This window comes from Callorhinchus milii, unplaced genomic scaffold, assembly GCF_018977255.1.
Source record: "Callorhinchus milii isolate IMCB2004 unplaced genomic scaffold, IMCB_Cmil_1.0 Scaffold10, whole genome shotgun sequence".
Lineage (NCBI taxonomy): Eukaryota > Metazoa > Chordata > Chondrichthyes > Chimaeriformes > Callorhinchidae > Callorhinchus > Callorhinchus milii.
This window is the reverse complement of record NW_024704751.1, coordinates 1009319-1034976: the sequence shown is the minus strand read 5'-3', so window position 1 is coordinate 1034976 and position 25658 is coordinate 1009319. Positions and strand designations below refer to the sequence as shown.

The window sequence follows — 25658 nt, the reverse complement described above, 5'->3', positions numbered from 1 at the left end:
ACCCATACCAATCAACGCTCCGCTGTCTCCAGGGACTCCCTCCAATGGATCAATATCAAGATCCTTACAAAGTGCGATCCTCTCTCTGCGGGATTCTGCATCATGAGCTTCTCTGTTAATTCTGTATCCTTAAACACAGGACAAAGTTCACATCCCGGGGGCTATCTACCTGTCGGTGAAGTTTGATCCTCACTGTGTGTCTGAGGACGGCTGTGACGAGCTCCTCATGTCCAGCAGCGGTGACTTTAAGCAGGATCGTCACACCTTCAGCGGCTCCTCCCACAAGTGGATCGACTTCGACGTTCCAGGTGGGAATTCCCAGCGCTCTGCGGGTGGGCGGAGGTGGGGGGAAGGGTGGTGTTTTGAAGTAGGGGAGTCGGACAATTGTCTGACACATACGGAAACTTATTACCGTTGCTTAAGAGTATCCAAACCAAGCTGAGAATTCCCTGCATCCCATCTACACATAGAAATCCCAGAGACAGATTGTTGGAATGGAATGCGCTCTCTCTCTCTCTCTCCCCCCCTGGAGGGACGTACCCTGCTTACCTAATTCTGGAAAAGTATTAGGCGCTGGTTGGCAAGAGCAACGGCTTAGGAGGAGCCCAGAGCGTGCGTTGGGGTAACTGCTGGAGTCTAACCAGCTAAACACACAGAACCTGCCATTGATATTGTGTCTGGCAATGAGGGCCAGTGGTTGTGCGCAGTATTAATTTTGGTTTGTGAGCTCTCTCACAGTTCCTCCCACTCTGTGTTGGCTGCAGGTGATACCCTGTACTACAGGTTCACATCTGACATGGACACCAACGACTGGGGCTACAGGTTTACAGTGACTGGTGGCCATCGCGGCAGGTTCCTGACTGGTGAGAGCGCGCGCCGCACAGACAGGCAGCCGCACGGTTTAGCTCAGTCATTACGTAGAGTCCTATAGTGCAGTGGTTAGCGCGCTCGCCTCACAAGCGAGAGGACCTGAGTTTGATTCCCGGGCAGGGCAAAACCTTAGGCAAGTTTTCTTACCCCACACACAAGCCTCTGTTTACCCAGGAGTATGTTGGAACCCGGTTCTTAGTCGATTGGCAGATCGCTTTCCGGGCGTAATAATCCCTCCAAAAACAATTTGGACACTCAAATTCTCCCGACGCACTGGACACTCCGGCACATGGTCCGAATGCCCTCCTTCTGTGTTGTATACTTCTACGATTCCAATCCACAACTGTGTGCGGGACACCCCTGTGCGCAGTTGGATGCCGCGTTTCACCCACAAAACGCAGTCACTCCACTTTGTCACGAGGTGACAAGGCGCTGTATCAAATGGAAGGATTATTATTACCCTCATATATTAATTACAGTGTGTCTGTCTGTTACACAGCCGTCATTCCAACTAACGGAGCGGTTGCTGAGACTGCATTACTGACTGCTGTACCCACTGTGCGAGATCACTCAGCATCATCTCTCATATTGCAGTCATTTTCATTCAAAACAGCCTCCCTCGCCTCAGAGAGGGTCTCGGAGCTGCTTGGCGGGACAGGGTTAGGCTCCAAGAGAGGTGGGGGGTGGGTGGGGTGACTGTAGGTGCGGCCAAGAGGTTGGGTTTTTAAGGTGGGATTTAAAGAGAGACAGAGAGAGTGGGGGGGGGGTGCGGTGAGGCTCCCGCTCTCACGTCTGCACCACGCGCTGTGCTATTGAATTGTTGTGCGGCTGGTTGCCACCTCGCTCGTGTCAGGTGCTGTTCTGACATCGGACCCTCCCTCTCTCCCCCCCTAACTCCCTCCCTAACTCCCTCTCTCCGCTCCCTCCCCTCCCTCACTCACTTGCTCACTCCCTGCCTCAGGCTTCGAGATCCTCCGCCAGATGTTGCAGGAAGATCGAGTTCTCCAGCACCTCCCCATCGCTGAGGTCTGGGAGTGGCAGGTGGGCGTGGCCTGCCAACAGCTGGGCCATCAGCGACTCAAAGCTGTTCACCTGCTCCTGAGGATATTGCAGAGCAGCTCCCACAGGTACAGCCTCCCTCACCCGGGGACCCTCTCCCTCACCCGGGGACCCTCACCGGGGACCCTCTCCCTCACACAGCTACAGACCTCACAAGTTTATTTAAGAATGCCATTAAGAAATGATGCAAATTAGACCCCACTATTTAAAATGCAGCAATCATGTGTAGACATGTGTGTGTGTGTGTGTTTGGATGGGGTGGGGGGGGTGTGTACGTCTGTGTGTGGGTGCAAGTGTGTGTGGACAGTGACCTGTGGGCTGGAGGTATTTGTTCAGTGTTGATGTTAATTTGGGCTGCGCTGTTTGGGGTGAGACCAAAACCCATCAGAACCACTCATCGCTAGTATAATGTGTCTCTTAACCTCCACCCATGCTGCCTGGTAAACGCCAAGTTCCTCTTTCCTTTTTCATGACTATTTAATTAAGAGCAGAACACTCAGTCCTGGCTCACAGTCTTTATACTGCAGCAGCACAGCTCAGCAGACAATGGCACTGAGCTGATAAACAGCACTTTGAGAGCCGTACGGACCATTCATCTTGATTTAAGAGCTGCGGCCAATTAGAAGAATGCCCTTCACACGTTCTTGTGTGCGGCATGTGGGACACTGCTCTGCTGCGTTTGCTTACCAGAAACAGCCACTATACTTGACCAGATTTTGCCTGTGAAGCGCAGTGGTTTAGGTGTATCTCCCTCTGCTCAGCGGGCTCCAACCTTACCTGTCCCCACCATCGGCAGGCGGGCCTTCCACCTCTCTGCCCCCACCCTTTCGAACTCCATCCCACAGTCACTTCACCTCCCCCCACTCTCCCTTGCCTCCTTCAAAGCCTGTCTCAAGACCCTCCTCTTCGACCGTGCCTTTGGTCACCCTTCTACCCCTTCCCTGCATTCCACCCCTCCTTATTCCAACCCCCAGCTCGGGTCCAAATACCTGACTGTCCAGCACGTTGGGACGTCCTAACACCATGAAAGACACTTGGTAAATGTCATTTGTTGTTGTATTTAGGCATTAAGAAAAATGAAAGTTTGTTCCTGTTATCCGTACTCCCTCCTGCCACTAGTCTGTGCTGTAGGGCACCCCGAGCGACCCGTCTCCTGGGTTGAAAGGTTGATTGAGAGCTGAGTATGTAAAGATATACACATCGTGGCTCACGCTGTTTGGATGTGGTGAGCGACGAGTCAACCCAAAGCCTCAGGTTTCTCCCCAGCCACAGAGAGTGCATTTACCTCCTGTTTCCATCTCGCTTACATTTACCTGAACTGAACCTGATTTGGCCATTGGCAGTGTTGAACAGCTCTCTTTGGCTGCCTCCCCTGATCCCACAGTCACTCACTTCTCTCTCGCCCCCCCACCCCCCCCCCCACCCCCAGCCTGATGATGGCACCAACAGATGTATCCTCCTCGCTGACTCTGCAAATTCTAGTGATTAATTTGCATATCTGTTTCATCTACGATGCAGATTACCAATTTAAATGTTTTTGCCGGTTTACTGTGAAAACAAAAACAGTGCTGTGTGCATGTATTTAAATGTTTATACATGATATTTATATCGTTTGTACAGTAGAACCACCTGTGTTCTCCCGCATTGTGTCTTTGTGCCTTCGAAAGTCGCAAATAAACAGCCCCTGGTATTTTTCCACGATTTCCCCAATCAGTCCATTGTATAAAAGTTGAAAGCTTTGATGCTGGAAAAACGAACAGTAAATATTGAAACTACTACCCACTGTGAGAAAGACGGTCCAGGAGCTTAACAGCCCCTTAAACCTGACTCACAAGCTCTTTGCAAGGAATTGCTGTCAAGTCAATTGCAGTGACTTGTTTGCCCAGGCGGACTTGGCAGTCAGTTTGTGCCCACACACACAGCCCACGAGGTGAATGACCAGTTTAATCCTGTGTCCTGGCCAACAGATGAATTGGTTGGGTTTTTTTTGCCTTGCGGATGGCTGGCTGTTTGTTGGGACTTTGCTAGGCCCGAATTGAGCACAGTTACTACACGCAGCGTTAGCTAACTCCCTGTCAAGCCCTTGGATGTTGTGCAAGCACACACGGCTGTTATTGACACAGTGAAAACTGTGACTCTTCCAAAGAGAGTTGTGCTGATTGATGTGATCTCGCTTGTTCCTCAGAGGCTGTGACCTGACTCTCCTCAAGCCGCTGTGGCAGCTGTTCACCAAGATGGAGAGCCACGGGCGACAAGAACAGGCTGGCGTCTGCATCCTCCCCCCCCTGCACCGCGCCCTGACTGAGCTCTTCTTCACCGCAGAAAACCGGGCGGTGGTAAGGCACCCACTGTGCACTCGTTACAGCCGTAACCACACTACTCATGGACGTTAACCAGTCTGAGCAACACACTCACCTTACAAAAGGCATTCGGCAATCCTAACCGGAACCATTCATTAATAATGCTAGTCAGGAATGACGAGTGCTTTTTGTTGGCTGAGCAAAGCAGGAAAATCTTGCCCAATCCTCGTAAACTACACAATGTTCATTCCAAACTCCCAGTCAGTAGTTTTAACAGTTGTGTAAATTATAGCACAGCAGCCTCAGGATGGGATTCCCCACTCTTCCTCCTGTAACTTCACCATTGTGTTCAGATGAGAAGTTAAATCGAGGTGCCGTCCTGGTCGCCAGTTCAGGTGGACGTTAAAGATCTCCCCCGGCGCTAAACAAAACAAGAAGGGAGTTTCTCCCAGTCGGTATCCTGGGCAACATTCCCCCAGATAAAATTGGTCATTTGACTTGTGAGATGCTGTTGTGCTCAAATCGGCTGCCACGTTTCGCCCACAAAAAAACCCAGTTGCTGCACTTTACACTATATCCTGAGAAGCACTTTGGGACATCCTCCCATCCTATATATAGGCCTGAAAAACCTTCCTCTTTGACCGTGCCTACAGTCACCTCCCCCCAACAAATTAATCAATTAACTAACTAATTAATTAACAGCAAATGCAATCCAATTGTGTGCATGGACGAAAAAATAATAATAATAATAATAATTTGGTCACTTCAATCCACGACTGTTTGTGGGACGTTGCTGTGCGCAATTGGCTGCCGCGTTTCGCCCACAAAATATACAGTCAATTCACTTGACGGTATATTCTGTGATGCGCTTTGAGACGTCTCGAAGACGTGATAAGGCGCTATATCAAATGCAAGGATTATTATTATAAGGATTATTATTATCATTTTGGGGCACACTTGTCAACTGAGTCTGAACGCAAGTTGCAATTTACTGGGGGAAAATTCCACCAGCTCCCGATTTGCTCTTTTCTTAGCCTCCGCAGACAGAGCACACAGAAGTTTGACAAGTCCTTCAATCTTTTTTCTGTCAATGCTGCGGGAGGAAAAACATCTTCAAAGCTGAGACTAAGTTCAATGATTCGCCAAATTCTGGACACTCGGCAACGCAGAGAGAATCTAAAGTGCTGTAGAACTGGGCCGAATTTCTCCCCACGTTCATGCAAATATTGGGGTTGGGGGGGGGTGTGGGGGGAGGGGAAGAGAACCTGTTATCATGCTGCACTTAGTAAAAGTTTGCCTGAGAATCAATCTCCTGATTTCTTGAGCTGGGTTGTTGCAAGTACCCTGGTTTGTTTTAGGAAAGCCGACGAGATTTGACATCCTTTGATGTTCTATAGAATGACTGCTACGCAGCAAAAAAAAAAGGTTCAAACCATTGAAACTTTTCGCCTCCATTTTTCACCCTGAGCTGTTCGCTTTGATGTCTTGTTAAATAACACAGCCTCTCCCTGGCGCACTGTAGTGTGCTCCAGACTTAGCGCAGTGATCAGTGAGATACCAGCTTGGAAATATTTCAGTGTAAACTTAAGATCAAGTTGTCATCTTTTTCAAAATATTAATTCTGCAGAGATTTGCCAGAAATCGTGTGTTGGAATTAACAACGTTTTGCTGGACGAAAGAGAGTGGGGGGGAAGGGAAGAGGGAATCTTAATCAATCTGTTATTCCAGGGAGGAGGCTTGGCAGTCCCAGAGAGGTGTTTTTTTGGCCAGCCCGGGTGTCTGACACATGCGGAAACCCGTCACCGTTGCTTAAGAGTCTCCAAACCAAGCTGAGATTTCCATGCATCCCACCTACACATGGAAATCCCAGGGATAGATTGTTGGAATGGAATATGCGCTCTCTCTCTCTCTCTCTCTCCCTGGAGGGACGCTTCCTGCTGACCTATTTCCGGAATGTATTAGGCGCAGGTTGGCGTGAGCCAAGGCTTGTGGGGGACCCCAGTGTACCCTCACTGCCGATGAGCCAGGCTGGGCTGTGCTGTAATTGACAGTGCCCTGGAATAATGTGCCTGGCTCAGGGAGGACAGTCAGATGAGCTAGAGCTTTTCAAACCTGAAAGACACGCCACTCTCACATGTACAGAGTGAGAGAGATGCTCACATGCAATCGCAGAGACCTGATACCCACACTAGTTCCATATCCACAATGGTTCCCTTCTCCGATAATGTGGAAACCCGGCTTTCTACTGCAGTGAGTTCTTTCTTTCCTTTCCCTCTCTCTCTCTCCTTCCTCCCCCTGCCCTCTCTCTCTCTTTCCCCCACACTCTCTCTCCCCTCTCTCTCCAGCTCACTAACCCACTGTATCACTCTGTGATGTAACACAGCCTCTGTCAACATCCCACTAGCTTGTGACTTCATCTTATTCTTTGAGTTCCTTCCTGTTAACCAGCACCTGAAACCCTGAGCCTTGGGAAGACAACCTGTGGCTTAACTTTCCCAAGTGACAGCTTCCCTGGTAAATGTGAGTTGTGCTGAAATCCTATTAGTTACAACACGGAATGAAATTGGATAAAATTGCCACAACAACAACAAATTATACTTGTATAGCGAGTGTCCTTCACATCGGATAGATGTCCGAGGGGGCTGGACGGTCAGGGGTTTTGGGATCCAAGCTAGGAGTTGGGGTCAGGAGGGGTAGAGAGCGGTGGGGGTCAGGGTGGGAAGGAAGCCGAAGGCACGGTCAGAGAGGAAGGTCTATAGATAGGATTTGAAGGAAACAATATAACGAAGTACAGGGAGCTAACGGGGGAAGAATGGGATTAGAGTAGACAGTAGTGTGGGGGGAGCTTTTATTAGCCCAGAGAGGCTTTCTTTCCCGCTGTCCGCCTGCCCCCCGCCTGTTTCAGACATAGCAGCTCTTGTTCAAAGTGATGCACAGGAAGTGTGCACTAACCACAGCACCTGAGAGAAGAGCTTTCCTTAACCCGCCCCACAATCTACCACAAAGCAGTTACACAAGCTTTCAGCACAGTGTCAGTGCAGTAACTAGTTATATCCTCAGGTTCCAGGAGCTGCACAGTATAAGGAGCAAGCCTACTGCCAGCCCAACCCATCACCAGCCCACTGCCAGCCCAACCCACTGCCAGCCCAACCCACTGCCAGCCCAGCCCACTGCCAGCCCAGCCCACTGCCAGCCCAACCCATCACCAGTCCACTGCCAGACCAGCCCACTGCCAGACCAGCCCACTGCCAGCCCAACCCACTGCCAGGGCAGCCTATTGCCAGCCCAGCCCACAGTCAGCCCAGCCCACTGCCAGCCCAACCCATCACCAGTCCACTGCCAGACCAGCCCACTGCCAGCCCAACCCATCACCAGTCCACTGCCAGCCCAACCCACTGCCAGGGCAGCCTATTGCCAAGGGCAGCCCACTGCCAGCCCAGCCCCCCTCCAGCCCAGCCCAAATCTGCAGCTCAGTAACTCACTTCCTCTATTGGGCTTTATGACACGTTGACATTGACATTGTGCGTTGGTGTTAGAATAAACATCCACAAAATACCCTTCATGGTAATATTCTGTAAAGCGCTTTAGCAACGACACAATAAGACACTATATCACCAACAACAACGTATATTTAAATAGCACCCGTCATGCCGGATGGCTTCTCGGAGCGCTTGAATGCATATCAAATGCAAGATGATTATTATTTGTTTGCGATGATCCCCGGGTCAGCATCAGTCGATTGACAAATGTCTTCCCCACCCCATTTGTGGTAAATCTGGGGAGCATGACGCTGAGATAAGCAGTGCTGGGCTGACTTCCTCCTGCATTCAGGTCCCTTCTGACCCCCAGGTTTCCTCTGCACTTCATAGCCTCGCAGCTTGTGGGTTATATCAATAGCTGAGGCCAGAGCGGAGATAGTGCAGTGTGGGGTGCAGTGGGGGAGGGTAAAGGGTGGATCAGCTATCTTTGTGTGTGTGTGTGTGTGTGGGGTGTGGCTGCATCGGGGAAATTTGCATAAACTCACTGTTTTACTCAGAAGCAGTTTCCGGTGTCAATGGCACTATTTCAACTGCTGTGGTGACACTCAGGGTTGACTTGAGGCGGGAGTGAAATTCCCTTTTCTCTGTCTACATCATGTGCGCTGCGAGACCCTGTCCTGCCTGGCGGGCGTTCTATAAATCTGCAAGTTGTTGTTGTTGTTGCTGCTGCGTTCCCCACCGCACAAAAACACTTTAAAACAAATCCCACACAGAGCTTTGAAACGTGAAAAGGGGCCGTTCTCAAACGTAGATGGTGTTGAGCGACAAAGTAACGGTGTAACTTTCTGATTGGTTGCAGGAACTCGGAGTGCTGCAAGACTACTTTTTGGCCTTAACCACAGAAGATCACATCCAGCGCTGTGCTCTGCAGGTGAGAACTCTCGAGCGCACAGACTCACACAGCTGGATGCACCCGCTCGTGCTTCAGTGAACTGGAAAGAGACTCGTAGGGCTGTGTTACTGCAGTCAACACTGAACTGAGAGTCACTGTCCCAACCCTAACACTTCAGTCCATCCATTATTCCTTCAGTGTACTCCTATCAAACCACGAGTGAAGTACTCGGGATTGGCCCCAGCGTGAGATTTCTAACGGAATATGAACTGGGCTCGTTCACTAGCCCTCTCACCTTCCGGCTCATAAAATTATGGGCTCAAGTCCCGCGTTGGAGACTTTGAGCTCGCAGTCTTTAAACCAAGCTCCTCAGTGCACCGCTCAGGCAAACTTTAAAGAAATTGATCTCAAGTAGAGAAGGGGGCTCCTCTCTCTCTGTGTCCTGGCCGCAATCCTCCCGATAAGATTTGACGCTCACGTCATGGCTGTTTGTGGGCAGTTGCTGTGAGCAATCGCAATCGGCTACTGCGTTCACTTAGTCACTACACTTCACAGTAATCACTTTGACCCTGGCTTCCATTGGATTTTACATGTTCTAATCTGGGACACAGATGTTGGGCAGTGGTTGCTTTGCATGTTTCCATCAGGATCGTAATCTATGTAAACGCTGGAGTATTTCTGACATTCCCTCCCCTCTGCCTGAGGGCTGTCGGTTTTGCTGAGGGAACCGTTGGAGTGAGTTACAACATATAGGTGCAAGTTGTTTCATTCTCTATGCTTGTTGTGGTACCCACAGGATACCGCTTTGTGTAACTGGCCCTTTAAACCAACCGGGGTCAATACTGCAGACAATCGGATCTGTCTTGAGATTAACTTAAGACCAAAAAGGCAAAATCCTGCAGATGCTGGAAATCTGAAATAAAAACAGAAGTCGCAAGGAACACTCAGCAGGTCAGGCAGCATCTCTGGAGAAAGGAAAGTGAGTTAACATTTCAGGTCGATGACCATAGGTCATCTCTCCATAGATGCTGCCTGACCTGCTGAGTGTTCCCAACGACTTCTAACTTAAGACCAGTTGGGTCAAATTCCTTTTCTTTATTCCACCATTGTGAAGAGCATTGTTCACAATGCCGGCATTGTTCACAGGTTAACCATTAATAGTCACATTTTAGCTTTTGCTGTATTGATAATGTTGCCTTGTTTAAACACCCCCCTCCCCCCTCCTTGTGAACGATGACCTATTTAGTGTTGAGTGAATGTGACCCGTTACCAGCTGCCTCCTTGTTTTTTGTTACATAGGAACAGGAGGAGGCCATTCAGCTCCTCGAGCCTGTTCCGCCATTCTATAAGATCATGGCTGATCTGTAACCTCAAATCCAATTGCCCGCCCTTGCCCGCATTCCTTAATACCCTGACCTACTAAACATCTCTCCACCTCAGCCTTGAAGATGTGAATGGATCCGGCATCCAGTTTTGGGGTTTGATTAGAACAAACCCTGTTCACTGGGACACCCTGCCCTCGCTTCCTGCTTTCAAAACGTACAGTCACTACACTTTGCAGTAAATCCTGGGAAACTTTTGAGATGTCCTCGTGCCACAAAAGACGCTGACTCAGATGCAATTATGATTGAAACCCTCCTACAAGACTCCCATAGCTTTGGCCCCCACTCACCCACCCCCACCTCTGTCCACCTCGCTCCACCATGTCATCCTTGTGAAGCGCTCTGAGACGTCATTGTGTGTGAAAGGCACTGTGCAAGTCAGCTCGTAGCTGTGTCTGAAGGGATTCTGACCTGGGGAGGCTTGTGTTTCAGGGACTCAAGAATATCGCTGCCATCAGCCTCGCAATTAACCACCAGAATAAAGCCACCAAGTTCCTGGGAGGAGCATCTGTATCTTAGAGCCGGGGGGACGGGCGAAGTGAACCAGCCGCCTCTTCGGACCATCCACCGAGAGTTACGGGTACTCGGGACGAGCCCAGTCGGCGATCGCGGAGGTGGGGGGATGGGAGGAGGGTACCAGCCAACTGATCAGACTTAGTCAAACCTGAACTTTCTGAAGTGTGATGCCACTTTCTGTATACTCTCTCTCTCTCTCTCTCTCCACTCTCACGCACACTGAAACTTCCCCTTTGTCTACTCTCTCCCCACCTTGGTTAGAAAGCCCTGGATTTATTACACTTCAGGCCCAAACACTCACCATTAACGCTGGTCCCTGTGACCCTGTCCTTAGATCGGGAACGTTTGGGGTGAGCTCCCCCCTCCCCCACCCACCGCAGTACGTGTCAGCCAAGCCCACCCTGACCCAGACTGGGATTGGGCACAGAATGGGTGGATGATGCTGTATCCAATGCAAGTTCACTTTGACTTGACAACTGATGGGCAGCACCAACCAACCCGCGATGATTTCACTCCTCGCCCACCAATGGCTCGTGTGTAAGCTGGATCTCACTGTCCCACTGGAAGGTTATACCTTATTGAAGTGATCTCTTTTTTGGTAGACTTGATTCTTTTTTAATATATATAAAATATATATATATATATAGAGCTGATGAGAAGAATTCTTGAAAGTGTAGCTGTCTTCATCAGGTAACAAGTGGCTGCCTGTTCGTCATCTGCGGGAGGTAACACACAACACTCGAATCAAACCCACCTCGATCCTCTTACATTCTGTTTTCATCTTAAATATTGCCACCTCTTTCTCCCCTCCTTCACCCCCCCCCCAACCCCCCGGTGCTGGGATAAGCCCTGTCTAACTCCATGCCTGACATCAATCTGAAACGCCACCTTATGTCTTCCTGTCCTTAGAAGGATAGATGTAATTTTTGTTTAACTAAGAGCTTTTTCCTTCTCTCTCTCTCTTCTCTCATTTTTTATTCATTTAAAACTTTTTTTTCCACCCCGCTTAACGATAGTGCCATTTCTGAATAATTTTTGTACGGTCTCTTAAGCAAAAAAAAACCTTGATATTATTTCATTTTGTTTTTGCTCACGTCAATATCTTCAGCCCACCCTCTCTCTCTCTCTCACCCTCACCCCCACCCGGTGCACTCTCTTTTTCTCTGCCCCCCGCCTCAGCTGTACCCATTTCCAATGCTGCATAGAATTTTGAATGTACAATGCTGTTAATATTATGTGATGCGGGTATCAATTATGCAGTTCAAAATAATGGACAAGTTTAAACTATTTACTCAGATTGTAATATTTGCTCAATTCTTTTAAATAATATGCCCACTTGGTAATGTTCAAAAATAAATTACAAAAGGGAGAAAAAAATCCCCAAAAAGCAAAGGGTTTTACTTATCATTATTCTGTTTTTCCCATCTTTCGATGAGACGTTAAACCCCACACTCCCACTCCCCCTTTCACCCCCCACCCCGATCCCTTGGACGCTACACTTCCCTGTGGCGCTTATTCGAAATGATGATGTGATCAAAAGCGCAGTCAAAGAGTTACATTTTGAGACGTGCCTCGAGAGAGGGGAGGGAGCAAATCAGAGGGATATGGGGTACGGGGGTCCAGAGAGCGAGGGCAGAATGTTTGAAGGCCTGTCCGGTAAGCTGATGATTCCCGGGCGGGTCGGGGTGAAACCTTAGGCAAGTTTCCTTACTCCTCACGCCTCGGTTTATCCAGCAGTAAGCAGGAACCCAGTTATTAGATCTGTTTCCTTGGTAACAATCCTTCCAAATGATCAATCAATGCCAGGACTGTTTGTGGGTCGCTGCTGTGTGCAATTGGCCACCCCCCTTCCCCTCCCCTCCCTTGCGTGTCATTTTCCCCCACTACCTTCCCTCCCCCGCTCCCCGCCTCACAAAAAAAAATCTCTGTATACATCATCCTTTCTCCACCTGGGCTTGAAACGTAGAATAATCCAGCACACAAATGGGGTTGTTTTTCCTGGAGCCCTCTCCTCTCCGCCCACCCCACCACACCCCACCACCACTGGTGTTTTTCCGCATCTTGACCCTGATCCGCTCTCCCGCTCGCTCCCTGCAACCGGTGTACTTTGGGGTCTTCACCCCGAGCCCTCCCCCCCAGTTCTTGTGGTGGGTGTAAGGCCCCCGGTCGGTCTCTCCTGGTGAGGCTGAGCAGGCAATGAACAGCGTCATCCAATAATTGGCTTTGTCAGTGGTGAGTCCTCGGTTATGCCAGAGTGTGAGTCAGGATCAGGGAGTGAGTCACCGTGCCGAGCTGTTAGTGACTCGCGGGTGAGGGAGCACCGACGGAGCTTAAAGAAAAGTTGTGGTTTTTTTTGGAGTCACATCTGGTGCAAAACGCAAATTATTCGTTTAGTTACTGAGTACCGAACACCGACACCAAACGTAGACATCCAAGGTTTTTGTGTGAGTGAGCAAGTGGGTGTGTAAGGGCTTGAGACGTCCTCCTGACGTGAAAGGCGCTCTATAAATGGAATCTTGTTGTTGTTGTTGTGAGGGTGTGTGTGTGAATCAGTGTGTGGTGGGGGTGAGAGAGTATGTGTTGGTGTGTGTGTGAGAGGGTGTGTGGGTGTGTGTGTGAGGGTGTGTGTGTGAGAGAGGGTTGTGTGTGTGTGTGTGTGAGGGTGTGTGTGTGAGAGAGGGTTGTGTGTGTGTGTGTGTGTGAGAGGGTGTGTGTGTGTGAGAGAGGGTTGTGTGTGTGTGTGTGTGCCGGGGGGTGTTGCTTATATGTGGGTTATATTTTTGGGCAATTTAATAGTAATAACAATAATCCTTGCATTTAGTACAGGACCTTATCGTGTCATTGAGGCAAGTCAAAGCGCTTCCCAGGATACACCATGACGCAGTACCTGAAAGAATGCCGGATGAATACTATGTGTCTCACAGCCGGGATATCGATTAATAACCCGGAATCCTTTTCATTTCTACGAAAGCCTTTTTTGTGAAACCCTTTACAGTTCCTGAAAACTTCTGTAGTTCTATAAGTGCTTCCAGGAACTGAAACTTTTGTGTTTTGGGTGATTTTTTTGGTGGGGAGTGAAGTGGGCGCCGGGGGTGGGAGGCGGTGTATAAAGGTGATATTAAAAAATGAAACTCTTTTCATCTGTCACACTCGATTTTACTTTTGTTTCTAAAAGGCCTTAGAAGCCTGTAGCCAGTGGCAATAGGGTAGGGAAGATTGGGGGCTTGGGGTGGGGGGAGCAGGCCGGCTGGCCTGAGTCTTTGCTAAATGTTAACTCCAAAACCCGCTTCCATATGGCAACTGTATGGTGTAGTGACTGTGTGTTTTGTGCCAGGGCACAGGGCTTCCCAATCCCCCAGAATTAATAATTAATAATATATAATAATTCGGTCACTCAATCCACGACTGTTTGTGGGACACCACTGTGCGCAATTGGCTGCTGCGTTTCGCCCACAACGTGTACAGTCAGTCACTCCACTTTACAAAACATCCTGTGAAGCGCTTTGAGACGTCTCAATGACATGATAAGGTCGTTCTTTATCAAATGCAAGGATTATTATTATATGAATAGCACGAAATGAGACTGCACAAACGACAGGCGAAGAGCCTTGGGTGAGTCAGCAAATAGCAGTCAAGACAGCGAGTCTGCGCTATTTCTGTGAGCTAACGGGTTGGTGACCAGAAACACAATTTCTATTGCGGTGCCTTCCCAGGTTGGCAGCAGCCTCGGCTTTCTGTCTCACATTGATGCACAAAACTAACTCCGATTCAAAGCGACCTTCACGAGGACTAATGGTACATTTAGATCCTAAACACTGCAGGCAGTGAGGAGGTGGGGTGTGGGGGGGATGGGAGTGAAAAGCGTAGCTCAACATCTCCCACTAATGCCTAATATTCAAAGTGGTGAGTGAGTCACAAAGCCAGATGAGAAGCCTGCAGTGTTTTGTCAAACGGTCTGAACCATTGCACAGCCTCTGAGAACGCTCTCTCTCTCTCGGTACAAAACTCTGAATTGATGCTCTGAATTGATTTAGCGATGGCTTCGATTAAAAGTAAAGGGTTTCGCCCACAAAATAGACACTTTACACTTTATTCTGGGAAGCGCTTTGATACGTCTCGAAGACGTGATAGGGCGCTATTGTAAGGTTTGCCGGAGCCCCAGTTTACTGAGTAGGAGTTGACACAAAGATTCAAAGAAAAGGTCTTTATTCACACACAAGCAGCGACAGTCTCTGCATTAACGTTGATATATTATCACATCAGTGTACAGGTTTATCCAGAGTAACAATCGGAATGTGTATTATCAGCAATAACACCAGACTGCGACTGGAGAAAGCCATCCTTACAGACCTCACTACTCTTATAACTGAGACCATAGATACGGTAGAATCGATATGGATTCCCCTGGGAAGTGTGCTGACCCTCACACAACTAACTCCCAACTATTTCAAAGTTATATCTTTTGTGTGTTTCTAACTTCGCCTCCACTTGTCACAGAGACAGCCTCACTCTTCACAGGTTGCTTTGCAGGGATGAGCGTGGGGTTTAACGACTCAGCCCCCACCCTTCACAGGCTGCTGTCCACACCCGGCTGGTTTATCAGTCTTGAGATAGGCAGATGTTGAGGCTGTAGCCGTTGAGGTGGTAATCAGAAGCTGACTTCAACAGGAAAAGCTCCAGCAAAGCTACTTGTAACCCCTGCTAAACTAGTCATTAAATCAAACAAACCTTGTTAAAGGATTATGGGGAGAGGGGTTACATTCTAAACGTAATTAGAGATTAATGAAAAGCCTTAAAAACCATTAAACATCACAAATATGATCTTACAGTATATCAAATGCAAAGATGATTATTATTACTAAAGGTGACGTAATTCCGCCAGACTTGAGGGAGGGGAGTGGGGTGGTGGGGGGTTCGGGGCATGTTTCTGGTGATGTACAGGTGCCGGGATGTGTGCTACTGATACAGTGGATGGTTTTATGATGGAGTGGAGATGGGGAAATATTGGGGGCTGGTACCTGCCATTCCAACCTGAATGGTTTTAATGAGAGATTCATGGTGTGGGAATTCTCCTCCAGTGCCCCCCCTCCACCCCTCTCTTTTTTTCCTCTCTGGATCTCCATCCCACAGTCCCTGCACCTCATCCCCTCCCTTGCCTCCTTCAGGGCCTGTCTCGAGACCTTCCTCTTCAACCGCACCTTCGTTCAGCCTCCTACCCATACCCTCCCTGCCCTCCACCCCTCCTGATCCCAACCACCAGCTCATGTCCAAATCCCTGACTATCCAACACCTTGGGATGTCCTCCCGATGTGAAAGGCGCTGTGTAAATGTCATCTGTTGTTGTTGCTTGTAGAAACTCTCCCCAACCACTGGGGTAACGTGAGCAGCCCCCAGGGTGGGGGTGCGGTGTGGGGGGGCAGATTGTGAATGGTGACTTGTTGAGAATTGGACACGTGGCTTGGTTTGAATAGAAGGAAGAGTTTTTTTGTGGGGTGTTGACCAGTGCCAGTGCCAGCTGCCGCTCAACACCTCCGCCTCTCATCTCTCTCGTGTCGGGCACACCTGTTTGCTTTTCTCATGCCTTTGTCACTCCTTGGCTGTCCGCTGCCTTGCGGGGGCTGGAGTCCTCGCTGTGTAAACAGGTGCAGCCTCTTGAATATTTTGAGAGGCGAGCAATTTGTTGAACATAGGAAACGCTGGACAAAAGAAGACCAAGGTCCATCCAGTCCCCACGCCTTCCACCATCCTAGCAGTCGCTTGCACTTGTCATGTCCTGAAGGAGATAATTATTTGGGGAGGACAAGTTTGCAGGGCTGTGGGGAGAGAGTGGGGGAGTGGGTTTGATTTGGAAGCTCTTTGCAAAGAGCTGGCACAGACACGATGGGCCGAATGGCCTCCTGTGCTGTATAATTCTATGATTCTACGATATAGAGAAGCTCTGTTATACAGAGAAAGTTTCCCCTCTAGCTTTCAGTGGCTTCAGTTGGCTGAACTCTTGTCTCTTGGCTCAGTCGGTGGTGTTGGTGCATCACTGAGCTGATAAGAGAGCTCTCGCGTTCTCTAATGGTTATTTACATTCTTTTCTGCTTCGCTTCAAGGCTCGAATATAAAAGGGTTCCCCACCCCCACCATCACCACCTGGAGTTGTCGGGGAAATCAACGCCCAGGTTAACGTCGCGAATTAACATCTCTAACTTATATGACAAACTCGGCCAATTTCGCCCACAAAACACACAGTCAATTCACTTTACAGTATATCCTGTGAAGCGCTTTGAGACGTCTCGAAGACGTGATGAGGCGCTACATCGAATGCAAGGATTATTATTATTGTTATTAATTATCCGGTCAGGGACAGAATAGGTCCTGTGAAATGCCTGAGGTGCGAGAGGCGAGAGAGAGTGAGTGAGTGATTGCCTGGAGAAACAACAACAACAACTTGCATTTGTAAATAATAAAGCTCACATTCGGTTCAGCGCCTTTCACACAGGCTGGTGTCTCGGAGCGCTGGGCTGGTGCTCAGTTTGTCTGTCGATCGTCTGAAAGGCGTGGGCTTTGATGAGCCCAAATCTCCGGCTCCCGCTTACGGAGTAATTTATTTTTGTCCTGTTGATGGTTTTTTAAGTAATCTGGGTGTGTCCCTCCTGGAGAGTGAGCGCATTCCAATACACGTGGGATTTCCGCGCGGAACTGAGACGCGTGGAACTCTTCGGAGTGGTGCAGTCCCTTAGTGTTGTGCTTAGAGCATTGCGAGAGGACCCGGGTTCAATTCTCAGGCGCGGAGGGACGGGAGGGAGTGAGCGGGTTGGGGGGAGGTGGGGGACGGACGGGAAGGGAGTGAGCGGAGGGGAGGGATGGGGAGGGGGAGAGCGACTGGGAAGGAAGGGAGGGGGAGAGCGGGGGGGATGGGGAGTGAATGAGCTGGGAGAGACGGAGGGAGGGAGGGAGGGAGGGAGGGAGGGAATGAGCGGGGAGGAGGGATGAGGAGGGACGGAGAGGTGGGGGAGGGAGGAAGTTTCCACACACCGTCACTGAGGCTAATGGAAAGTGCTTTTCCACTGAACAAAGTAATGGAAAAGTGGAAAGTTAGAATCCTGTGAGATACAGAGGAATCCTCCTAATCCCTCTATTAACCTGAACCCAACCCAGCAACATGTTCATCTCAGTTGCAGACGTTCACTTTGACGGATTTATTGTGTTGTTTATACCCCACCTACACACACACCCCTACACACACATTATTCTCAGGCGTGTATGTGGAGTAAGAAAACTTGCTCAAGGTTTCACTCTGCTAGGAATCGAACCCAGGTCTCTCGCTTGCGAGGCGAGTGCTCTAACCACTGAGCTGCAGGACATCTATACACACACACACGCGCACACCTACACACACGTTCTTATTTTGTCACTGTGCAGCGCTCTGAGATGTTGTTGCGTGAAGGTTGTGTATTAGAATGTGGGCAGTAATATACTGTAACTAATGTGAGCTTTGAAGGATCTTTTTGAGGGGGTGGGGGTGGGGGGGTGTCAGCCGAGTGTCTGACACTTGTGGAAACCCATCACCGTGATTAAGAGTATCCAAACTAAACTGAGAATTCCATGCTTCCCATCTACACGTGAAAATTCCCGAGTATTGGAATGGATTCCACAGCCTCTCCCTTGGAGGACGCACATTGCTTACCTGATTCCAGCGAGTGTTAGGCGCAGGCTCGCCAGAGCTGAGGCTTGGGGGGGAAGCCCAGAATGTGCGTTCGGGTGACTGCTGCAGTCTAACCGGCTAACACTGCAGTTTGCCATTGATATTACTGTCGGCCAAGCTTTCCACTGCTTGAAGGAGTGGGCCTGAGCCAATTTAACCAGTTGTTTGTTGCTTCTCGTGGATAAGGTGTTGCTGTGTGTGTGTGTGTGTGTTTGAACTTGTGCACGCTAATCCGTGCATTTGATGCAGCGCTTACCACATTGTCGGGACGTCTCAAAGCGCCTCACAGGATGTATTGTAACCTGGGTTCTGAATGTGTGTTTACTGGGCGAAGCGTGTTGCCAGCGATGCGCCCCTGCCCCCAGTGAGCACGCTGCCGAGGGCTGCCGAGGGCTGCCGAGGGCTGCCGAGGGCTGCCGAGGGCTGCCGGGGGCTGCCGGGGGCTGCCGGGGGCTGCCGAGGGCTGTCGGGGGTGGGCTCACAGGCTCGCGTTCAGCTGGTTGCCGAGGTTAGCTCACATTCCACAGCAGGGCAGAACCCTGAATGTGTCACTGTGTTGTTTAAACAGGCGGCCAAAACACGGCCAAACAGCCCGAGGGCAAGTTACTGCACAGCACTGACAGGCAGCGGGGAGACAAAGCACCTCCTCACTGCTCCTCTCCCTCAGCCTCACCCACCCCCACCCCCAATAAACCCTCTCCCCCCACCTCCCCTCCTCTCCCTCCCCCGCTCGCTGCGCCTGAAACGTTCCTGATGTTACGCTGGTCTCTAACCACAGCCATTAGGGAGGGAGAGGTCTGTACGAAGCTGTGTGGGCAGATAGGAGTTGCCTTTTGAATGCAGTTCAGCAGAGACCCCCACCCCACGAAGGGCGTTGTGTAAATGCAAGTTGTTGTCGCCTGTAAAACATACCATCACTACACTTTACAGCGTTTTCCTGTGAAGCGCTTTGAGACGTCTTGAAGACCTGATGAGGCGCTGTATCAAATGCAAGAATTATTATTATTATTATTGACCCTTCCCTTGTGTGGGGAGGGGGGGGGGGAGAGGAGAGGATGGAGGGTAAATAAGAATTCAATAATCCTCTTATTTCACCGTTTGTGAGCAGGTGCTGGTTCCCCAACGCTCTGACCTGCTTTCTGATTCAGTTGAGAGAGTTACGGAGCACTTTCTCTTGTGTGGCAACTGAGCCATAGATAACCCCAACCCTAACGTACAGCTACAGCCAGGGTATTCCCCCCCAGTGACACTCTCTCCCCCTCGGCATCCCTGTCTCTAAGAGGCATTTAAAGTCAGACTGTTTATCTCAGCCAGATAGGAATCCCCGGTTTGCTGCGCTGTAGCTATTAATAGCCCTGCAGTGTTGATGCTGGTTTCCTCCCAGCGCTCAGCACAGCCTCCAGCCCAAGCTCCAGTTTGCCTTCACGCGGAGCTCAGAGCCTCTTGTCACACATTAAAGAGTCTGGCGTTGCACAAGACAACACAACACGGCACAGCACAGCTGCAGGGAATCCCCACCGAGCTGCCAAGCTCTCAGCTTCTGATGTGGAAAGTGAGAGAGAGTGAGAGCGAGTGGCTGATCGCCGGCCGGCCGGCCTCGCTGGGTTTGGCAGTGGGGAGGAGGGGGTGTTGATGTAACAACAACAACAACTTGCATTTATATAGCCTCCCCCCCATGTGTGGAGTCCTGTAGCTCAGTGGTTAGAGCACTCGCTTTGCAAGCGAGAGACCTGAGTTCAATTCCAGGCAGAGGGCGAAACCTTGGGCAAGTTTCCTTACTCCACACAGAGCCTAATAATAATCCCTCCAAAAACCAAAAACAATAATTAAATTGGTCATTTTCAATCTACGACTGTTTGTGGGACATTGCTGTGCGCAATTGGCTGCCGCGTTTGCCCACAAATATACAGTCAATTCACTTTACAGTGTGTTATGTGAAGCGCTTTGGGACGTCCTCCTGACGTGAAAAGCGCTATATCAAATGCAAGGATTATTATTATTATTATTATTATAGTGTCCCTGAGCGTTTTACAACAGCAATAACAATAATAATCCTTGCCTGTCATATCGCGCCTTATCACGTCTTCTCGACACCTCAAAGCGCTTCACAGAACATATTGGAAAGTGTAGTGACTGTGTATTTTGTGAGTGAAAAGCAGCAGCCAATTGCATACAGCGGTGTCCCACCAATGGTAGTGGATCGAGTGACTACATTTATTTCTCTTCGGGAGAGTGGAAACAGCAGCTTATCCCATATCTATTGGAAACGCACTTCCTGAAGCTCGGAATTACTGCCTAAAATATATTTCCTCAAAATAGAGTCCCATCTCTCTCTCCCCCACCCCCAACCCCCACACACACACATTCACTTGCCCTCAATTAATTAGGTGAAAATTGCCACATGTGATGTGCTAATTAGGGAGAGAGAGAGAGAGAGAGATCATCAGCCGTGTTTGAGATGAGTTGAAGCTGTCCTGTTCAGTTGCGTGGTGTCCTGGCCAACAATCCCCCAATTGAATTGGTCATTTATCTCGCACTTGCGTGTACAACTTGTAAATGTCTCCATCAATTTCTCCTCTGCACCTCTCTCTCTCTATCTCTCAATCTCTCTCCAGCGCACTCTCTCACTCATGTCTCACTCATTTTCTCTCCTATTTCTCCATCACACTCTCTCACTGTTTTTTCTTTCCTCTGTCTCCCTCCCTCCCTCATCCCTCACCAGCTGTTTCCAGTGACCAGATTAACAGCTGTAAATCCAGCCTCTCCTGTTATATCTTGACTTCCCTGTCGCCCACTTTATTTATGATATTTACATTACATAAATACTATTAATTATTAACCCGCTTGCCTGGGGTAGCACCAGTGTATCAACCCCAGAGAAATATAAAAATAATAAAAATCCTTGCATTTGTTATACCGCCTTATAACGTCTCAAAACGCTTCACAGAATATTCTGTAAAGTGAATTGACTGCATATTTTGTGGGCGAAACAAAGTATTCAGGCAATTCACTTTACAGTATATCCTGTGAAGCTTTGAGACATCTCGACGTGATGAGGCAAGGATTATTATTATTATACAGCTGTAAACGCGGGGGTGGGAAGAACCTAGGTTCCTGGTGATTGTAGCTTCAACCCAATGACTGGCTCCCCACGTGAGTGCCGCTGTGTGAGCTCAGGTGTGGAACAGGTGAACACAAGGTTCACACTGAGTCACATTAATAATCCTTCACATTTGATGCAGCGGCTCACCACGTTGTCAGGACGACTCAAAGCGCTTCCCGGGATTTCACTGGATGGTGTAGTGAGTGTGTGTTTTGTGGGAGAACGAGACCACCAATGTGCACACAGCCACAAAGTGTTTTATCTGGGGGAGGGTTGGAGAGAGAAACTCCCCTCTCTGTTCGAGGATTTTTTGTGTCCACCTGAACAGGGCTCAGACAGACTGTTAACTTCTCATCCGCATAAGCTGCAATGCTCTATATAGAAAGCGAGAGGCCTCCGACGATGTGTGGTGTCCTCTCCCCCCCCCCACTGGAACGCCAGCCCGGAGCTGTGAGCTCAAAGCCCCCTGACGTAGTTAGAGGCCGTGTGTTCTCGCAGTCCAAGCTGACGCCCCAGCGCAGTGCTGGGGAAGCGAGAACTTGTTGTCAAGTGTATTGTGTTGCCAAGTGCCTGCCCAGATATTGTGTGGTCAGCGCATCGGGGTTGAGGGGAGAGGTTTATTGGCAGTAGGAGAAATGTTAACAATCGGCGACATTCCTGAGTGGCGCCTCCTGAGTGTCGGATTGAGAGCCAGTAACACAGGTCTGACCTGACTTACCAGGACTGTCACACTGACAGCAGCGCAGTCATTAACGAGCAACTTGTGTGCTTCTACCTCCCCAGGATTTCCCTGTAAAAACTGATCCCCATCGTGAACTTTCTCTCTCTCTCTCTCTCTCTCTCTGTGTGAACCCTTGTCCCCGTTATTTGGACATTGCACAATAAAGGAGAAGCATCGCAGTTTGTGTCCTGGCTGACAATTGCCCCCACCGCCCCCCCCACATAAAATCACCATCGAGGGGACATTGCTGGGTACAAATTGGCTGCCGCGTTTCGCCCGCAAAGTACACGGTCACTAACAGAATAATAATAATCCTCACATTAGATTTTATGTTGGAAAGACAAGAACAACAACAACAACAACAAGATTACACAGGGATAGCGCCTTTCACGACGTCTCAAAGTGCCTCACAGGATTGATTGTAAATAATAATAAGTCATAATAATAACGATAAAGTGGAGCGGCCGCATTTAGTGAACGTCAGCAGTTGGTGTGAAACGAGTTTCACAGGAGCCCTGTAAGTAGAGCACTCGCCTCGCAAGCGAAGAGACCTGGATTTGATTCCCGGGTGGGCGGGGCGAAATGTTGGGCAAGTTTCCTTACTCCACGCGCCCCTGTTCACCCAGCAGTTAGTAGGAACCCGGTTGTCGGATGATTGGCGGATCGCTTTCCCGGGGGTAATAAATTCCTAACAAAAAAAAATTGGTCACTTCAACCCACGGCCGTTTGTGGGACAGACGCTGCTGTGCGCAATCGGCCGCCGCGTTTCGCCCACAAAATTATACAGTCGATTCTCTTTACAGTGTATCCTGTGAAGCGCTTTGAGACGCTCTCGAAGACGTGATAAGGCGTTGTATCAAATGTGAAGATTGTTGTTGTTATAGAGAAGCCGGGATGAACGCGCTTCGGGACGTCCTCCCAACGTGAAAGGCGCTCTCTAAGTGTAATGTTGTTGTTGTTGTTGAACTTGAGGTTACGCTGTGTTGGGAGTTCTCTCTCTCTCTCCCTCCCTCCCTCCCTCTCTCTCTCTCTCGCTCGCTCTGGGCTCAGTGTGTAATCTCACGAGCTGTGTGTGTGATGGCTGATGTGTGTGGCTTCCCCTGTAATCAGGTTCCGTGTTCAGTGGCTTTACTTCCTCATGTTAATGTGCCCACGGCTCCCCTCCCCCATCCTGGCCACTGCTTTCGCCCTTTTTCACTGCCGCCCCCTCGCAGTCACATGGTGCTGCCGCGAGAGGTCCAACACCCGGAATTCCTGGCGGTCTTAGCCTGAGACTGTTGTCTTACAATTTATATAGAGCTGCGCAGAGCAAAACAGCACGGAAACAGCCACCTGGCCCAACTGGTCGGTGTCGGTGTTTATACTCCACACAAGCACCCCCCAACCCCACCCCCCACCCCCTACCCCCACCCCCCACCAACCCCCACCTCTATTTCCCTCATTTTGTACATCAAGTTTCCTCTTCAACACGTTGGTGCTATTTGCTTCAACCACAGCTTCCGGCAGAGTTCCACATTCTCTCCGGCCTCTGTGCGCGAAGATGTTGCTCAAAGTTTGCTCTGTCACTGAATGACTGACTGACTTGTGGTGATGCCCTGGGTTGTCTGTAATGGTCGAGGATCCGGTGTGTATTTGGAGACCAGTTTCTGCAGCTCGTGTTTGGACAAGGGCGAGGCTTTTATTGAGGGTCCGCGGGGGTGGGTGGGGGTGGGGGGGGGGAAGGGAAGGTCTCTTTATACTCTGATGGTGAGGGTGTAATTGGACACAGGCTCACTACCCCCCCACATCCTATCATTCACTTTGAGGAATGTCACTGAACGGCCCCCTCCTCAGCTGGCGGTCCTCAGCCATGCCCTCAGCCTGATCTAATGTGCAGGCGATGATGATGATAATAATGCTTGTATTTGACACAGCGCTTTGTATTATCACTTCTTCGAGACGTCTCAAAGCGCTTCACAGAATATACTGCAAAGTGAACTTGTGCAGCCAACCGCCAGGAAGGTGGAAGGGGAACCAGATGGACCTTGGAACTTTTTTCCGTCTTCTTGCTGCTCTTCTGTTCTTATGAATCGACTGTGTATTTTGTGGGCAAAACGCAGCAGCCAATTACTCACAGCAGTGTCCCACAATCAGCCGTGGATTGAATGACCAAATTACCTTTACCTTGGAGGGATTATTACCCCCCGGAAAGCGATCTGCCAATCCATTAACAAGCAGGTTCCTCGGTAAACAGAGGCGTGTGGAGTAAGGAAACAATCCAGTGTCTCGGGTGACAAGCACTGAGTGTCTTTTTGGTGCTAATCCGGGGTGTGAAACTTTTAGTTTGAAAGGTCACTAAGCGAGTGTGGGGGGCGAGAAGGGGAGGGGGGAGTGCGTCGTGTACACGGGTTCAGTGGTGATTCACTGTGTGCCCAACAGCCAGCTCCCTGCGTACGCAACTTACTCACATACATGTGAAGTGCAGGAGACACGCCAAGGCCACTAGCTAACTGAACTTCCTCTTTATAATGATTCTAATGACTCACCTCCCTCCCACACACACCACACACACACACACACACAGGGGATACACATAGAGACGCACACAGGGACACAACAACAACTTGCACATATATAGCGCCCTCCACACAGGGTAGCGTCTCAGACCACAGGGACACACACACACACACAGATAATGGGAGCTCATTTAAGTGCCTACATTTTATGGATCAGTGTGTGTGTTGTGTCTCTCGTCCGCCCCCCCTCCCAGTCCGACCCCCTCCCAGTCCGCCCCCTCCCAGTCCGCCCCCTCCAGTCCGCCCCCTCCCAGTCCGCCCCCTCCCAGTCCGCCCCCCTCCCAGTCCGCCCCCCCTCCCAGTCCGCCCCCCTCCCAGTCCGCTCCCCTCCTTTGTGAAAGCTACTCTCCCCCACCCCACGCCCTCGGGCTCCGTGTGGCTGCTCTCTCGGAACTGAGACGTGGTGACTGCACTGTGGCCACTTGTTGCCTCGGGACACACAATCATGTTCACTTTTGATCCCAGGTGTCGAGGCGGGAGAGCAGGAGCCCGGCGGCCAGCGGGACTCTAACCTCAGACACCGCACAGCGCAGAGCAGCTCAGAATAATAATGATGATGATAATCCTTACAGCAACAACAAAATTACATCTGTAGAGCATTTTTGGAGGATGTCCCGAGGCGCTGAGCAGTCAGAGATCAGGACCAGAGCGTGGGGGGGGGGGGGGGGGGAGAGGGGCAGGGTGGGATAAGGGAGGGCAGAGAGGAAGGAGGGCGGCTGAAGGCTATATTACATTTGATATAGCGCCTTATCATGTCATTCAGACGTCTCAAAGCCCTTCACAGAGTATATTGTAAAGTACAGTGACTTTGTGGGTGAAACATGGCAGCCAATTGTGCTTGGCAGTGTCCCACAAACAGCCGTGGAGGGAGCGACCAATTTTATTTGGGGCATTGTCGGCCAGGACACCGGGAGAGAGAGAGAAACTCCCTTTTCTTTTCAAATAGCGCCGCGGGAGATCATTAACTTCAACAGGCAGATGGGACCTCAGTTGAACATCTCATCCAAAGGACAGAATATCCATTCCCGGGGTTTATACTGTGACAGTACCTTGTGTGTGAGCGGGTGGGTGTGAGCGGGTGTGTGTGA

General features: G+C 50.0%; 1 protein-coding gene across 1 annotated transcript in view; it reads left to right on the top strand.

The window, feature by feature from the left end:
* The window catches only part of zzef1 (zinc finger, ZZ-type with EF hand domain 1), an 82138-nt gene extending 70248 nt beyond the window's left edge, over positions 1 to 11890 (top strand). The window contains exons 52-57 of the mRNA XM_042338431.1: positions 140 to 308; positions 765 to 863; positions 1832 to 1997; positions 4115 to 4265; positions 8568 to 8639; positions 10415 to 11890. Coding sequence (XP_042194365.1) covers positions 140 to 308; positions 765 to 863; positions 1832 to 1997; positions 4115 to 4265; positions 8568 to 8639; positions 10415 to 10501 — 744 coding nt within the window. The 3' untranslated portion in view covers positions 10502 to 11890. The remainder of the gene's footprint in view (positions 1 to 139; positions 309 to 764; positions 864 to 1831; positions 1998 to 4114; positions 4266 to 8567; positions 8640 to 10414) is intronic.
* Positions 11891 to 25658: the final 13768 nt, after the last annotated feature.